This window comes from Marmota marmota, unplaced genomic scaffold, assembly GCF_001458135.2.
Source record: "Marmota marmota marmota unplaced genomic scaffold, marMar, whole genome shotgun sequence".
NCBI lineage: Eukaryota > Metazoa > Chordata > Mammalia > Rodentia > Sciuridae > Marmota > Marmota marmota.
In genome coordinates, this window is record NW_026000171.1 from 5,485,567 (window position 1) to 5,502,187 (window position 16,621).

Below are 16,621 nucleotides of genomic sequence, written 5' to 3' on the forward strand. Positions count from 1 at the left end.
CTTAACTTTAGGGAGGAGGCGGGTCTTCCGAGCCTGGAGGCGGGCTGACCCAAGGACTGATGAGTGACAAAGCAACTGGCCACTGCTTGTCTCCAGAGGGCTAGAACGCATGGGTAAGCGGACCGTGACGTGGCGAACCTGTTCCCTTGACAACGGGACTCTCTAGGGCTTGACCTAATAACCTTGACCTCTTACTTTATTGCCCTGGCAATGAAGTTCCTAGTCATTGGACCATCCCTGAGAATCATGTTAACAGTTGTAATAAAGGACAATGGTATGATTTCCAATAGTGTTTTTTATTAGCCAACGATGTAGTGAAATGCAACCAGCATTTAAAAAAATTAAAAAGACCAAGTGACTCTTGAATGGCTTTTTTTTTTTTGTGTGAAACCTTTTAGTTGTATACATTTATACACACACACAAACACACACGTTTATATAATGTAAAAAAAATTGTTTTGTTTTGACAGTGTTTTGTGGTCAATAGTTTGAAAACCATCTGCTGCAAAGCACATTTCACATATACTATTTCACAAAATTAGCACAGCCATGTATAATTGAATTACTATTCCAATTTCTTCAGATGGGAAAACACATTCAGCAAGATTAAGTAACTTGGACTGGGGATACAGCTCAGTTGGTAGAGTGCTTGCCTCAGATGTACAAGGCCCTGGGGTCAATCCNCACCCCCCCCCCCAAAAAAAAATTAAGTAACTTGGCAGAAAGTGCTGGAAGTGGCACCCATACCAAATTGATCCCAAACCCCAGTGCCTTTCTGTCATTTATTGCTGTGCTCCTGTTACCGCTGTTGACCGGTGACGAGTCCTTGCTTCCCCAGTGTTGAAGAATAACACCAGAGAAGCACACCAGGCAAGGTCAGTGTGGAAAATAGAAGTTTATTAAAGGAGAGCAGAAAAGACTTCTCCTGCCGGAGGAAGAAGGGGGACCCAAGAGATGGAATCCGTGGAAGTGCAGTTGTCTCTCCATTTTATAGTTTCTTTCAGTGATGGAATGTAGGTGGGAGGGCCCAAGGGGTGGGACGCAGGTGGGCCAAAGAAGTAATCTGGTCAGGAAGGACTTCTGAGTCAGCACCTTCAAGTTTGCTGGGGGCTGTTCATTAACACTTCTTTGGGATGGGCTATCTTCCTGTTTGCTGGGGGCTGTTCATTAACACTTCTTTAGGATGGGCTTTGGCCTTGGGCTTTTTCCTGGACTTCATTAACATTCCATGAGTTGTCCTGTGCTTCCGGAATTCATTCTCAACATGGCCTCCATTTTAGATCTTACTCGATATTAGACCTGATTTACCTAACTACACTGACTACCTAACTTTAAATCTGGCTTCACTACCTTGCAGGAAGTGAGCGTTGCTGGGATTGTGAACCTGCTCTGCCTTGTAGCCTTCCCAGCACAAAGTCGTCCGGTCCGGTACCCCCCCACCCCCACCCCGCCCCCAGTCTCTCCATGGCTTTACTCTATAGTGCAGATGGGCCTATTATTAATTTCGTGGGTGGCTACTTTGGGATTCTTTCCCTTTTGAATCCGGTCCTGCATTTCTTTGGGGAGTCTCATTAATCAGGGCAATAAATATTATTTATGAAATCCTATAGGTACTCAATTCATATTTAGGTTTCAAGTCTATAAGCCCAGACTGGTTTACACTTGGTCAGCAAAAATATTACCTCACCTGGGGTGATTGGACCAGGGGTGGCCTATTTTCTATGTCTGAACATAGTGGGAGAAGACTGGAGGGCAGGACCTTTTTGCCAGGGTGGGTGGGAGGACCAGATATGGTCCTAGAAGTCTCAATGGATCCCAGAGCTGGGTAAGATAAGGAACAGCAGATGAGAACAGCAAACAGGAGGCAGTTTAGACAAATACTGGGGATTTCAGATATACACTTGAGGCTAAACTGTTACCCCTTCCTGTTTCTGGTAGTGTTCTATAGGTAGTGTCAGGTCCACTACTGAGCTGGGTGTAGAGGTATGCTTGCTGTTTTAAATGCATTATCTCATTCATGGAGGGGGAGGGGTTGCATGCTGCCTCACCTAATGCTCTACCACATCTCTATTCTCTCATCCTAGTTCAAACCCTAATAATTTTCCTATTGAGTTGCTGTTTCTGTGGTGCTGAACTACATCTCCAGCCTTTATTTATTTATTTTTTTTTTGAGACAGTCTTGTTATATTGCTCAGGTTGCCTTGAACTTGTGATCCTCCTGCCCTAGTCTCCCAAGTAGCTGAAAATACAGGCATGGGCTACTGTGTTCTACTACTATTAGGTTTTTTTTTTTTTTATTGTAGATGGACACAATACCTTTATTTTTATGTGGTGCTGAGGATCGAGCTCAGTGCCTCATGTTAGGCAAGTGCTCTACCACTGAGCCACAACACCAGCTGCTCTCTGATGGGGGAAAATCCATGGGATTTTATGACATCACTCTGCCTGTAGGTTTTAAGGAGTGGAAAAACAAAAATCCATTAAAAATATTTACCTCTAGGGCTGGGATTGTGGCTCAGTGGTAGAGCACTTGCCTAGCACGTGTAAGGCACTGGGTTTAATTCTCAGCACCACATATAAATAAATAAAATAAAGGTCGATTAACAAACTAAAAAAAAATTTAAAAAAATTTACCTCTAAATTTAAAGTGTGTTGTGCTTTGTTGTACCTTATTGTTTCTCCACTCTTTTCAGCCTTCTCAGTGAATTTGTAAAATGAACATATTAATAATTCTTGGAACAAAATATAAATAAGGATCACCCTGCTTCCATCAGTACTCTGGCCTGACAATTCCCTAAAATCATACTCTGACTCCACAATGTCTTAGTTCTGTCTTCCTCATCCTTGCCTCCCCTCACGGCCAACCCCAATCTGGGGAGTGAACCCAGGCCTTGTGCATGCTAGTCAAGCGCTATACTACTGAGCTATATACTCTGCTCTTTATTTGGGTTTCTCGTTCTGGGTCTATGATGGGGCGGTTTTTGTTTGTAGATTGTTTGCCATGAATGTCATGTCATTTTGATCATTACTTGGATGCCATATATCTTTTGGTTTTGGTTAGAGTCAGCCAAGTAAAGTTGGAAAGGGAGAAAGGGTCTCCAAGAATTGGGGCATGAGTTAACTTTGTATGTCTATGCCTCTCTCTGCCTCATTTACTTTTAAATGCATTGTTACTTTCACAGTAGGTGGAACACATGAAAGGGGGTGCAGGACCATGTGGATGGATTCCTGCTCCACAAGGAGCACCCCTATTCTTGGCACTCTTCTAAGGGGATGGCTGGTGAGTTTATATTGGCATTATCTAGCTCCCATCTTGTCAAAGCCAAGCACTTTCTATGTTTTTTGGCCTAACAAATGCTAACTAGTTTGTCTTCCTAGTTAGGTGACATGGATACAGGTGTGTGGGTGGCGTATTCATATTCTTTATGAACCAGAGTAGCCTTTAATAGAAACTTCCACCAGAGTGGGAGTCTGACCTACGACATCCTCCAAAAGTAGACTGGTCCTGCTCAATGCACCAAGAAACAGGACCTTCAAAGTTCTTTCTACATGAGGCCCAGAACCACTCAGCATCCTAGAAGCAGGTTCCACAGCTTCCTAACTGGATGTTTTCGAGACTCAATAGGACTGTTGCCTTTCTCTGTAATGCACCTTAGCATAATAAAGTTTATGAAAAGTTATAAAGTGAATTCAGGAACTTATTTCTCAAACTTACTTGACTTATAAATTGGGCAGAACACTTTGGCCAGCTCTGCTCTGAGTACTGTTACCCAGACTACCCTCTTCCTAATGAGTTTGGTGCTATCGGAAAGTACCAATTCTGGAAAGCTTTGAATGCTAAAACCTCTTTGAGTGGTTGTATGTAAAACTGTATTGAAGGATGAGTAGTTCTGAGGAAATAGGCTTAAAACACACAAAGGATGAGAAAGATGTTTTGAAAAGAAGTGGTGGTTGCATGACACTAAGTAGTCAAATGCCACATAGTTGTTTGGTTTTATTTATTGCACTGGGGATTGAACCAAGAGGTTTTTTTGCTACAGAAGTTCACAAAGACATTGCTTTTCCTTGACCATCCCTCCTCAGGACCATTTTGGGAACCCTTCATTCTTTGCTTCTTAAATTGGCATACAGCCTAACACTTGCTAAATTAATGTGGATTCCTAGACTTTACAATGGGATAACTGGTGCATAAACATTTTCTGAGGCTGGCAAACAACTGGGGAAGAAGCAGAGTCTAAGTAAGCAATGCTGATTTCCAGAAAATGGCTTTATTCAGTAGTGCCCTTAGCTCAGTCATTTTGGCTTGAGTTATAAGATTGTGAATTGTTCTGAATTTGAAAAATATAAAAAAGGAAAAATATCACTGTTATTTTCAAATAATGGTTTTTTTCAAAAAATACTTTTTCCTGGTCCTGCCTAAAGGTCTTTCATGTATTTTTTCTTCATTTGAAATACATAGCTGAGTATAGTGGCATATACCTGTAATCCCAGCTGCTGCTTAGGAGGCTGAGGCAGGAGGATCACAAGTTCAAAGCCAGCTTCATCAATTTAGCGAAGCCCTTAGCAACTTAGTGAGAGAAGCCCTTAGCAACTTAGTGAGATCTTGTCTCTAAATAAAAATGTAACAAAGGACTGGGGAATGTGGCTCAATGGGTAAGCATCCATAGGTTCACTCCCAATACAAAAAAAAAAAAGATAATGATATACAATTTACCTCCAAAATCAAAGCTGGCAAAGCAAGCAAGGTCAGGCCTTGTGGGCCATAAGGATTCTAATCTTAATCCTAAACATGATGGGATACCATTGAAGGTGAAGGGACATGACATGGATGCAGTGTGAAATGCATGTGTGTGTGGGGGGGCAAGAGAATGCAAGGTATCTTAAGAATCTTTTGTAGGAGAGCAAGCCAGAGGTGCATGTGATTTTGAGGTGAGGAGTGGGGTAGTGATGGGAGATGCTTAGGAGATCAAATTTACAGGATGGCAAGATTGTTAATACTTTGGTGATGAAACTTAGGGAATTTTGATATTTGGACTATAGTAGGGTAAGATAAACCCCATTTTAGTCCACCCCTGGCCCAGTGAGACCACTTGTAATCTGCATCAATTTAACAGTACTGGTTGCTACTAGATTTTCTTATTCAAATAAAGAAAAGTGTTGGTGAGGAAGGTGCAACTGTTCGGAAAACTTGAGTCATGACCTAGAACAAGGTTGTGTGGGGTAGTACTTTTAGCCTTAAAGATGTAATCATTTTAACAAAACATCTTCAAAGGACTAAGGCTTATCTATCTCTAGTTTTCTTCAAAAGCACAGTTAAGTTTTAAACTCCTAGAATCCTATAGAAGCATTCAGAGCTGGACAAGACCTAAGGAGTACCTCTTTGGTACTAGGGATGTTTTACTGAGCTACACCCCAAGTCCTTTTTATTTTGAGGCAGCATCTTGCTAAATTGCTGAGGAGAGACCCAGGCATATACCTCAAGCATAGGAATGTCTTAGACCAAGCAAGCAGGCAGGACCAAGGGAGACTTGCTTCATCATCAGCCATTTTATAAAACTCAGTGAAATATTTTTCACATGTATTTTCCACAATGTGCACGTGGCCAAATTTCTTCTGGAAGAAATGTACAGGCAAGTGGGTGGGAAGACTGCCTATCACTTTGCAAAGTACTGCACAACTCACACAGGAGACAGATAAGGGCACACATATTTACAACTCTGGACTACAGCCAGGATCATCTGGAGTTGGCTTGGCATCATCAACTTGTGGCCCCCTGGCTTCTCCTAGAGTTCCAAGATGCTGTAGAAGTCAAGGATTAAAGTGTAGAAAAGCAGCAAAAAAGTTGTCTTAATATTAGCGTTGAGAATAAAATTGGGTATGACCACTGTTTCACACTAGTTTTTAGACCTTGATAAGAAACCAAGAAAGCAAAAAGATGACTGCCAGATCAGAGTGAGGTATAATATAAGTCTAACTTCAGAACAAACAAGTAGGTCCCAGACTTGTAGAAATTTACACTTTCCTCTTAAGTGTCAGAAAAGAAAACCTGAGGCACTGCTGGGCTTCTGTAGGGAGGGCATGCAGAGAACCCACAGTCTGCACAGGCCTACAGTGGGGCTGCTTCCTGTCCCATGGCTTTGTCTACATGGCATGCTGCACTTAAGCTGGACTGGGAATTAGAAAGGTGATCCACCCCCCTTCATTCTGCCCCTGCCCACAACACACCCTCAATACCCACCCTCCAAAACTGAACACAAAGGGTTGCCTGACACCCAGGTTTTATTTCCACTTTATTGCTCAAGCGTGGGACTTGAGGCGTGCCTGGACCTTCAGCAATGTGCAGAGAAGAGGCTGGGGGGAGGGGGGCTGGGGACACAACCTGGCCAAGAAGGGAAACTGAGAGGAGAAGAAATACCAGGAAGGGAGACAGGGTCGTCACCATGACACCAGAAGACATCATTAGCCATTTACCATGTGGGGTGAGAAAGGGATCAGAGAAGAGGTAATGGGCACAGCAGTGGTTTTTTCCATGCCCCTAGCACCTGCATGGAGGCCGCCTGTTTGGAAATGGACTGGAGAGGGAAAGGATGAGGAAAACGGCTGCCCAGGAGTCTCCCTCTCCACCCTGGTTTCACTTTAGACTCCATGCCTACCACTCACCCCCTTCTACCATTTGGAAATGGACCTAACAACAAACAGAGGGAGCAAAATAAATTAACATTCTGATGCATATGTGTGGATGGACATATGTTCACATGTAATGGGGGAAGGGAAGAGGGGGGCAATGCCACCTAAAATTATCCCCCATCTCAACCCCCCAGCCTATTCCTTTTCCCCTTCCCCCCCAAACCACCATCCAACCAGATAGAAAAATAAAGGTCTAATTCACTCAAAATTCTTCAGTTTTTACAAAACTAACAGGGTGGAGTAGGGAAGGGAGCAGGAGAGGCAGGCAGCCGTAGGAGTAGGGCTGAGGAGAGGCTATGCTTCCGTCTCCACCTGAGATTGGCTCCCTGCCACACTGTTCTTCTGTTCATCCTTCATCTCTGTGTCAGTGGGATGGTCTCCTGCAGCTACTTCTGACTTGGCCTGTAGAGACAAGATAGAGGAATGAGCTGAATTCCCAAGGTAAAAAACATGCAATTTCTAAGAGTTGCACAAACACTACAATCCCAGAATTGTCTTATCAAAGGTAATACTTATACATGTACAAATTATGAATTTATAAGTTCATTTTGTTAATATACATATATTTAGTTGTAGATGGACACATTATCTTTATTTATTTTTAAGTGGTGGTGAGGATCAAACCCAGTACCTCACACATCCAGGCAAGCACTCTACCACTGAGCCACAAGCCCAGCCAAAGGTTGTTCATTTTCATACTGTTTAGAACTATGCTCATCTGATCATGATGGCCTCTACTACATGTGATTAGATCAAATCACTGTGTGTTTTTTGGGTATTGGGACTGAATCCAAGGAAACTCCACCACTGAGCCACACCCACATCCTTTTTTTTTTTTTTTTGAGATAGGGTCTCTTGCAGTTGCCTAGGCTGGCCTTGAATTTGAATTCCTTCTGCCTTAGCCTCTTGAGTTGCTGGGACTACATTAGTGTGTTTTAAGTGCAAAATACACACTCTATTTTGTTGTTGTTGTTACTTTTGGTACCAGGGATTGAACCTGGGTGTGTGTGTGTGTGCTCAACCACTGAACCACATCCTTAGCCCCTTCTGTATTTTGAGACAGGGTCTTTTTTTTTTTTTTTTGGTGGTGGTGGTGCTGGACACAGAACCCAGGGCCTTGTGCATGCAAGGCAAGCATGCTATCAACTGAGCTATATCCTCAGCTCGAGACAGGGTTTTACAGAGTTGGTTAGCGCTTCCTTGAGTTCCTGAGGCTGGCTTTTGAATAGGTGACACTCCTGCCTCAGCCTCTCCAGCTGCTGGGATTACAGGCTGTGCTGGAGTATACATTGTATTTTGAAAATTGGGGGGTGGGGCAGCAGCAGGAGAAAACAACAAAAATTCAACATCATTAAGAAATTACAATGTTCCAAAAATTTAGATACTTACATGGCTACTAAAAGTTATAAAAGTAGCATGTTTGCATTATATTTCTGGAGTATGCTGGTTTAGAATATCAGATCACTTGCTTCTGGGGGGAAGCAGGTTTTTTTCTATTATCTTTTTGTGCACTTTGAATCTAACTACATAAATGTACCCTCTATTAAAAAATCCACTCACAGTTCAGTCGTAGAGTATATGCTTAGCACAACTTGAAGCATTGGTTTTGATCCCCAGCACCAAAAAACTCCCAGCCCCCTCAAAGCATGTGGCTCTTTTCAGAGGTCCAGGCCCAGAAGAGAATAGAAATTCAGAATTATACTCAGAGTAAGTGCTCCTGGCTGGTAGGGATTGCCAGTGGATTTCCAACCTTGCTCACAGAAGTATAATGGACTTCATTAACAAGGTTCATCCTGAAAGAACACACGTTCCTTGCTGCTACTGGAAAAAGTACAACTTCTGGTTTCCAGAATTGGCAAAGACAACCATAGGCACAAGGAGCTTATACCAGATGAGTTAAGGAGGACAGACAAGGAAATACCTCTTTTACGGTCCACTCCAGCTGTTTCCCACTTTGATCCTCACCTTGCTCTCTTCCTCTGCTAGCCTCTCAAACATGTTGGCATAGAGCTTTTTCTCTCGGGCAAGTTGCTTGCGGATCCGCTGCTGGCACACAGCCAGCTGGGTCTTGGCGGCTTTGTTGTTGGGGTAGAGCTGTAGAACCTTCTGGAAGTCAGCCCGTGCCAGGTCAAAGTCATTCACAGCCAGGTGGGCCTCCCCCCGGCGGAAGAGGCCTTTCTCATTGTTGCTGTCCAGTTCCAGGGCCTACAGGTGCAGATAGGAAAGCAACACAGTAAGACTTAGGTGCTACAACTCATCCGGCTAAGGCTGGTTTCCAACAGGATGAAAAGGATGAACAGCTGGTGCTACCTCAGAAAGAATAATGATTCAGAACTAGGAAGAAACTCATTTATAGCCCAAGGGAAAGAAAAGGAAGATGGCAGGTCTTTGGATGAAAGAAAGAAAAGGCCTTTGACATTTTCTTTTTTTTTAAAGAATAAAGAAGGCAAGTAGGAGGGAGAGGCTAAGAACCACAGTGAGAAATAACTCTTTAGTGCTCCCGCCTTCTTCTGTGCCAATTGCCTCTTACCACTAAAGCCAAAGTGCTTGCAACTTGTATTCAATGCCTCTGGGCCTGTGATTTCAGAGCACCCAAGTGACGTATCCCATACTCCTAACCAGGTCACTGCGGATAAATTTCAGGTATGCTGGAGCTTGCCCAGGCCTGCCATGAATGCTACCTCACCTTGTTACAGCTTTCAATGGCAGCTGAGAAGGCCTGCAGTTTCAGATGACACATGGCCAGGTTGAGGTGGGAGGCCAGTCGAAGGGCCTGTGCCTTCTGTACTTCCTCATTGGAAAAACTTGACTCGTATTCCAGCCAGGATACAATCTTCTTGTACTGTATTAAGGCTTGCTTGTACTTGCCTTCCTAGAATGGGAGGGAGGCTTAAAGCACCCAGCACAGGCCCAATAGACATCAGTGACCCATGGGTACACAATTCCTGCTTTCTCCCGCTCTCCCTCTCAAGACCAACAGACTCAGATATACTAGGTGACAACTGCAGGTGCTAACCTGTCCACTTCAGTCATCAGGGGAAGGGTGGGTCCAGAGCAGCCCTCCCTAGGGTTATCTCATGAAGTATGACTGTCATCTCACCTTGAAGTACACAGTGCCCCGCTCCTTCACTATGGTGCTCTGCTCCAGTTTCTCCTCAGAATTCATCTCCCAAGACTCCTTGGCCTGCCCAGGGGAGAGGAATGGTCAGCTTCCCCAAAGTCACTGTTAGGGTGGATCTGATTCCCCAAGGTTGTGAGCAAACTCACCTTCTCAAAACTCTTGAGGTGTATTTCATATCTCAGCTCTGCATATGGTGGAATCTGGAACTTTTCCTTCCCAGCACTGCCAAAAGCATAGCTGTAGGGGTGCAAAAGTCTATGGGTCATCTGGTAGGCTTCACCTGCTCTAGGCTTCAAGGGCTTTTTGGTCATTTCTTGAAAAGTACCTGCTCATCTCTTGAGACTTGGTTCAAATGTTTCACGTTTGACAAAATCTTTCCTAACCTCATTATACATACTATTAGGTGGTCCTCCAGTTGTTTCTAGTCTTCTCAAAACTTGTGCAAGTATGATTACTAATTTAAATGGTACATCGACAGGAGGGTCACTAAAAGGCAAGAACGACAGTCTACTAGTCTTTGCACCCCTAGGAATTTCTAGCAGTCTCTGGGACAGAGAAGCTATGTTCTAAATAAATGGTATTAATAATTAAATCAATTAATGGGAGATGAAAATCTTGATGCTGGCAGAGAAAGGACAACAGATAACTGTGGCCACACTTCCAAATTTAATGAAAAGGTTATAATGGCCTACATGTTTAGTGTTCCTAGAGTTGCAGTGAACACAGAAAGGGAAGAAGACACAAACTGCCAATTTAACCATGGTCCTTCAGGTCTCTGAATTTTGTTTGCCCACCTGCTCTACAAAGTATCCATGCCTCACCTGGACTTGAGGTACACAATGGAATGTTCTCCTTTCTCCATGCGTTGAATGGCCTTCTCCAGCCCACAGGGCAGATCAAGACTTTCCCCCTCACCAATCTCAAAGCGGAGCTCCCGCTGGTCAAAGAGCTGGTCCTGGTGGTACCCTTCCAGTGTGACTGGCATGAAAAAGAGGCAATTACCAGGGTGTGATAGGACTAAGCACCGAGGAAGGATACCACCAGCTTTCGTACATATCCCCATCACTTCTTGCCCCCAAGATACCTGTCATATTCTTGAACCTAGAGAGAAGTTAAAAAAGTATGGCCCAACCCCTCATTTTATGGATAAGACAACAGGCTCAGAAAAGGAAGTCACTTGCTTAAAACAACCCAGACCAACATATCAAGACTATATTGACCCATTCACCCCAATTTAGGATGCAGTGCATGGAGTATACACCTCCAGACATTATTTTTAAAGCACTGGTCCTAGTCATCATATCATCTTCAGACTGCAACAGGTAATGGACCTCCATGTGTGCTCCATGGGCACAGTGGGCAATTCTCTGTTAAAAACCCACTTTCTGTCTCTATAGATTTACCTAGTCTGGGCTTTTTATATGAACAGACTATATTGACTCACCCTCCACAATGGCGCCCTCATTGGGCCGGGCATAGCCTTCACCCCGAGTCCGTATTCTACGGATGATTCCACCATCTTCATCTTCGGTCAGATCTTCTCCCTTGAATTCAAACAGCTCAACCTATGGAAATAAGACATAAGGTAATTATGTATGTATATTCTGCCAAAATATTTTCTGTCATTAAAAAATAAAAAAAAGATTTAAGCTGACCAAAACCTTCCTGCACTAACTCATTGCCACAGGGAAATATAATTTCCTTCTCGTCCAAAAGATGAGAAAGAAGTATAATTGCCATACGAGATCTCACCACAGGGGCAATCAAGTAGTAACCAAGAGTGGATACAGCGGTACTTCTGCCAAGTTTTTGAGAGCTGCCCTGATCTCTCCTTTGGCAGAGGCAGGCATTCCACACAGATTTCAGGAAAGCAATTCATTTCCTATCCTGCTTCACCTAACAAGGACACAAGAAGCCTAACCTGGCAGGTGTCAGACGTGACCTTCCATTTCTCAGTAGTCTTCAGAGTGTTCCCCATTGTTAGTTGGCTTGACATTTTCAGAGTCAACAGCGTCAGTTCTGTCTCCTCTGGGAAGCCCTTCCTCAGCCCAACTTAATAGGCTTTCAGTCGAAAGCCCTATAGTACCAATATCCTGAATTGTGTTTCATAACTGAGAATACCTTCTGCTCTTCTGAGCCCTTTCAGTAAGAAAGTCTCAACCAAAAACCCTGCTTCCAGTCCGGAAGAGCTCTATGCACCCCTCTTCCAACTCAAAGCCTCCGTCACTGACCACTTTCTGGCAGCAACAGAGCCAGCTGACCTCTCTATTTCTCCTCCTAAGGCTAGGCCCTCAGCCTTGGCTACATTGTCTCCAAGAGGCAGGAAGGGCTGGAGGGCAGCCAGGCACTGGGCTGATATAAGGCCTGGCTCTTTGCCTGGATTTCTGTGGCCGGACACTCACCTCAAACACAAGCGTGGCATTGGGGGGGATCTTTGGAGGGCTGCCCGCTGAACCATAAGCATATTCTGGTTTGCAGGTGATGTGGCACACTTCCCCCACCTTCATGGTCGCTACAGCAACATCCCAAGCCTTGATGACCTCCCCTGCAGGTAGAGGCAAACAGCACCTCTTAGGAGGAGTAGGACTCTAGGGTCAAACAGTACCCCCAAAAGAGAATTAATCACTGCACCCAAGAGAAGCTGGACACTCTTTAGACAAAACCAGGTGATAAGAAGTTTGCATCAAGTGCTGTCAGGTCTCAGAACTCTCTAGAATTAAAAAAACAAAGAAAGAAACAAACAAGAAAACCCCAAAACAACAGGATGGGTAACAGATTGTGATTAACAACCCCTCAAGAATGGTTTGGAGAAGAGTTTCTGCTTGTAACAGCTTCTATCCATCTTAAAGTCTACCCTATCAGCTCAATAACCATGCCTACCTTTTCCCAGATCAAAGGAGAACTTGTCCTTGCGGTCCAGACTGGAGTCAAACTTTGTGCCATCTAATAGCCAGCCAGTGTAGTGGACTGTGACTCGGTCCCCAATCATGGGCATCTCTGTGCCTGTACCCTCTCGCTTGATGACCTAGGAGGAAGGAGAAAGTGAGTACCTCAGGGATGGGAGCAGATAGGGGCCCCAAATTACCTGCAAGTTTCCAAGAGAAACATAATAGGACTCTTTTGTGTTTGCCCTTCCCAGCCTCCTTGTAAGCAGATTCAAGGTAATTCTCCTATGATTCTTAAAAAAAAAACCAAAAAAAAAAAAAAAAAAACAAAAAAAAAAAAAAACAACCAAAAACTTATTTTTTAGTTGTAGTTGGACACAACACCTTTATTTTAATTATTTTTATGTGGTGCTGAGGATCAAACCAGGGCCTCCCAAGTGCTAGCTGCCGCTGAGCCACAACCCCAGCCCTCTCCTATGATTCTAATACTAGCAGTTTGGCTAGGAGTCAGTTAACCCCCCATCTTTCAAAAGACCAGAGTTCAAGTTTTTGTTTATGATTGCAGTTAAAGTCACTAAACTCTCTAGACCCTGACTGTAAAGCAGTGATGACAATCTCCCAGAATTGCTGGAAGATAAAATCAATAAACAGTTGAATAAAGTTAGTTATCAGCAGCAAAGGGTTTCTTTATGCTGCATTTCCTCATTCCTCTTGAATGCCAGTGGTCATTAAAATAGAGTCTGGTTTGGATAGAGGAGGAGAGGTATATGAATAACGGAGAGAACAGAACAGTTCAAAATGGGCAAAAGAAAAAGTTACAAATAAGCACTGAAGCTGTCCATGAGCCTTAAACTCTGACTTGGGATTCGGGTTTTCCTGACTCAGACTTTAACTGAGTCCTTTATTTCAGGATCAGAGACATACAGGGTACTGCACTCTCTTTAGAATTTAAAAGGGTGACCCCCACAGGCCACCTGGTGTGTGTATATACTTTCTGTGAGAACTCTTCCATGACAGAATGTATAGGAGCCTCAGGGAAGAATAAAAGGGGAAATGACCCTTTCTGGAATCAACCTTGTAGAAAACAGCAGGATGCTGGAGAGAGAGACGAGGAAGCCACATGTTCACAGGAGAGCAGCTGGAGCAAGTGCTGCAAGTATCAAAAGCCTTTTGGTCCACGTGAAAGCTCCATGAGGTCTCTGGCTTCGCATATGCCCCCCCCCCCCCCCACACACACACGGAATTGAGAAATGAGAAGCCGGGAGGAGAAAACAATGGCTGGGAGAGCGCACACGACGCGGGCTAGGATTTCGACATCCCGGAGTGCCAGCAGAACCTGCTCTGAACCACCGCGGGTTGTCCTGACCCCGGTCAAGATGTCCTCCTCCTTGCTCCTCGGGCTATTTGTGGTGGGGCGGTTACTGAGGAGTCGGCTCCAGGCAAAGCTCTTTCTTCCCGCCCCGCACCCCCAAGCCCTAACTCTGGAAGGCGCAGGGGGTGCGGCGGGAGGAGACTACAGATCCCGGCATGCAACGCTCCTGGTTTCCCGGGACTGAAGGAGGGGGCCCAGCATGGCCGGGCGGGTGACCTCGTTAGGTCCCGGCATTTGGAAAGGAGGCCCCCGAGAGCGCCAGAACCTTTCTCGAGGCCAGGCCCGGCAACCGAGTGGCACAAAGGGCTTTGGACCACGAAACCGCTCCCGAGAGCTGCTTCACGTCCTAGTTAAGGTTTAACTCGAAGGGTGGGCGCGCTCTCGCACCACCGCCCAGGCTGCCAGGGACTTTCCGGCTACGGCTCGCGGGTCGCCAAGGGGCGAGGGCACGGTAGTGTCGGGGCAGGCCAGGCCCGGGCCCCGGCCCCGTGCGCACGCTGCTTGGGCCCCCTGGCTGCGACTCGCGTGCGCTGCGGCCGCCCCGCCCCTCTCCGCCGCACCGTGCACGCTGGAGTTGGCGCTGCAGTCCCGGCCCCCTCCCGGGCCCAAGAGCTGCGGGCTGGGGGGCCCCGACCCGGGCAACCGGCTTCCAGGGGGCCGCGAAAGGACCCCTCGGCACCTAGGTCGACCCCTCCCGAGCGCGCTGTCGCTCATGCCACCCGCAACAACGCAGCCCAGTCCGGGAAGACTATGCCACTGGCTGCCGGACCCAAAGGGCCAAGGCCGAAGGGTTGCGGCCGCGGGTTCCGGGCCTGGCCGATCCCCGACAGGCCCTGGCCTCTCACCTTAAGCACGCCTTCGTCATGCTTGGGGCTGATGTCCACTCCCTCGAGGGGCAGAGGCGCAGACTGCGCCCCGCTCTCGGCTGCCTTCATCNTGTGTGTTGGGTCAAAACTATTTGCAGTGCCTAGTTACTTATACAATTTTGGTTTGACCAAAAGATCTATCTAGAGAGGGTTCTGATTTTGCTCTGCTCCTAACCCTAGTTTAGCATAGAGTCTGATGAGTGCGGGGATTCCAGACCTGGCCGATCCAGGCCAGAGTGGTAGCAAAGGGTTATTGACTCCATGAATTTTTATTCCAATATTTGGTCACTCGATACTTTCTTGTCACCGCAGTGGTCGCAAACAATCATACGTAGGTAGCTAAGTGAAAGTTATTATAGATGAAATTTTAGTATCATAATTTGATAACTTAATAAAACTGTTCTTTCTAGCAATTTAGTCTTACCCAATTGAGTCATAACTAAGAAATGTCTCAGATGACTAGAAATACCCTCAGAGGATATGGGGCGTTGCCTCTGTAGGGGTTAAATCTATTTTTTTGTGGGGCTGGGGTTGTGGTTCAGCCGTAGAGTGCTCGCCTAGCACGTGTGAGATGCTGGGTTCAATTCTCAGCACCACATAAAAATAAATAAAAAATAAAGATATTGTGTCCAACTACAAAAAATATTTTTTTAAAAAAATCTATTTTTTTTTTTGCAAAAACAGCAGTACCAAGGCCCACCAAGCTTCCAGGAGACAGGATAGTGGATACTGTCTTGCCCAGGGCTGTTAATGTTGACTGCTGTTAATGTGTACCTGCTGATTTTGTGTGTGTAGGAGTTAGCTAGGGCCCTTGGGTATTATCCCACAGAACAAATTGGGATAGAAGAATTAATCTTTAGAGCAATACTTTTCTGGTCTTTTTCTTCACTGGGAGCAGACAGCATGTCTAGCTCCTTTTAGTCCATCCAGCACATACTAATTTATTACTTAGGATGTGCTTAGTCATTGCATAAACATGCTTAATAACATAAAGGATGCGGGGCATGTTGGTGCACACCTGTAATACAGGCTACTCAGGGAGGCTGAGGCAGGAGGATTATAAATTCAAAGCCAGCCTCAGCGATTTAGGCCCTAAACAAGTTAGCTAACCTCTTAAAAATAAAAAGGGCTGGAGATGTGGCTATGAGTTGTTAAGTGTCTAGGTTTAATCTCTGGCACAAAATAAATAAATAACATGGTGGAAAGGGCATGTGGTTTAAAGTAAAGAAAGAGCTGGATCACAAGTGTCAGCTGTTTAAATTGGGGCAGATTACTTCAAGCCTTAATTTCTTTTTTTTTTTTTTAAATATTTATTCTTAAGTTTTAGGTGGACACAATATCTTTATTTTACATTTATGTGGTGCTGAGGATTGAACCCAGTGCCTGGTGTATGCTAGGCAAGCACTCTACCACTGGGCCACAACCCTTAGCCTCTTAATTTCTTATCTAAAAGGGAGATCAGAACCTTAAATAGGGTTATTTGATGATTGAAAGGGAAAGTATATTTTGTATCTAGCACAGTGGTTGCCTCCACGGTGGGGGATAGTAAAAAATGAGCAATATTGTAATGTGATGTGCTTAGACGATGAGGACAAAGGACTGAGGAGGAAAGAGGTCAGTAGGAGAGGGACGGTGGGGTGCAAGGACATGAGGGCAAGGTTTCCAGTGAGCAGGCTCCGCCTCCATGCAG

At 45.1% G+C, this 16,621-nt stretch overlaps 1 protein-coding gene across 2 annotated transcripts; it reads right to left on the bottom strand.

Moving 5' to 3' along the window:
* Positions 1 to 6,261: 6,261 nt before the first annotated feature.
* Fkbp4 (FKBP prolyl isomerase 4) lies at positions 6,262 to 15,015 on the bottom strand. Of its 2 annotated transcripts, XM_015500768.2 has the most exons (10): positions 14,911 to 15,015; positions 12,689 to 12,833; positions 12,211 to 12,353; positions 11,253 to 11,373; positions 10,630 to 10,786; positions 9,955 to 10,045; positions 9,788 to 9,871; positions 9,374 to 9,559; positions 8,653 to 8,892; positions 6,262 to 7,089 (listed from the first exon to the last, which is right to left on the bottom strand). In XM_015500768.2, exons 1-10 carry the CDS (start codon positions 14,998 to 15,000, stop codon positions 6,982 to 6,984), a joined length of 1,365 nt encoding a protein of 454 aa, XP_015356254.1. In that variant the 5' UTR covers positions 15,001 to 15,015; the 3' UTR covers positions 6,262 to 6,981. The 2 variants fall into 2 exon arrangements, with proteins under 2 accessions (XP_015356254.1, XP_048643663.1); XM_048787706.1 differs by lacking the exon at positions 9,374 to 9,559.
* Positions 15,016 to 16,621: the final 1,606 nt, after the last annotated feature.

Excerpts from the sequence above, each read along its gene's own strand:
- Fkbp4 (XM_015500768.2), bottom strand. The coding sequence starts at position 15,000 with ATGAAGGCAGCCGAGAGCGGGGCGCAGTCTGCGCCTCTGCCCCTCGAG. Across the intron at positions 12,354-12,688 it reads CTCCTTTGATCTGGGAAAAG|GGGAGGTCATCAAGGCTTGG; the intron begins GTAGGCATGGTT and ends CTCTACCTGCAG. Across the intron at positions 9,872-9,954 it reads ACCTCAAGAGTTTTGAGAAG|GCCAAGGAGTCTTGGGAGAT; the intron begins GTGAGTTTGCTC and ends TCCCCTGGGCAG.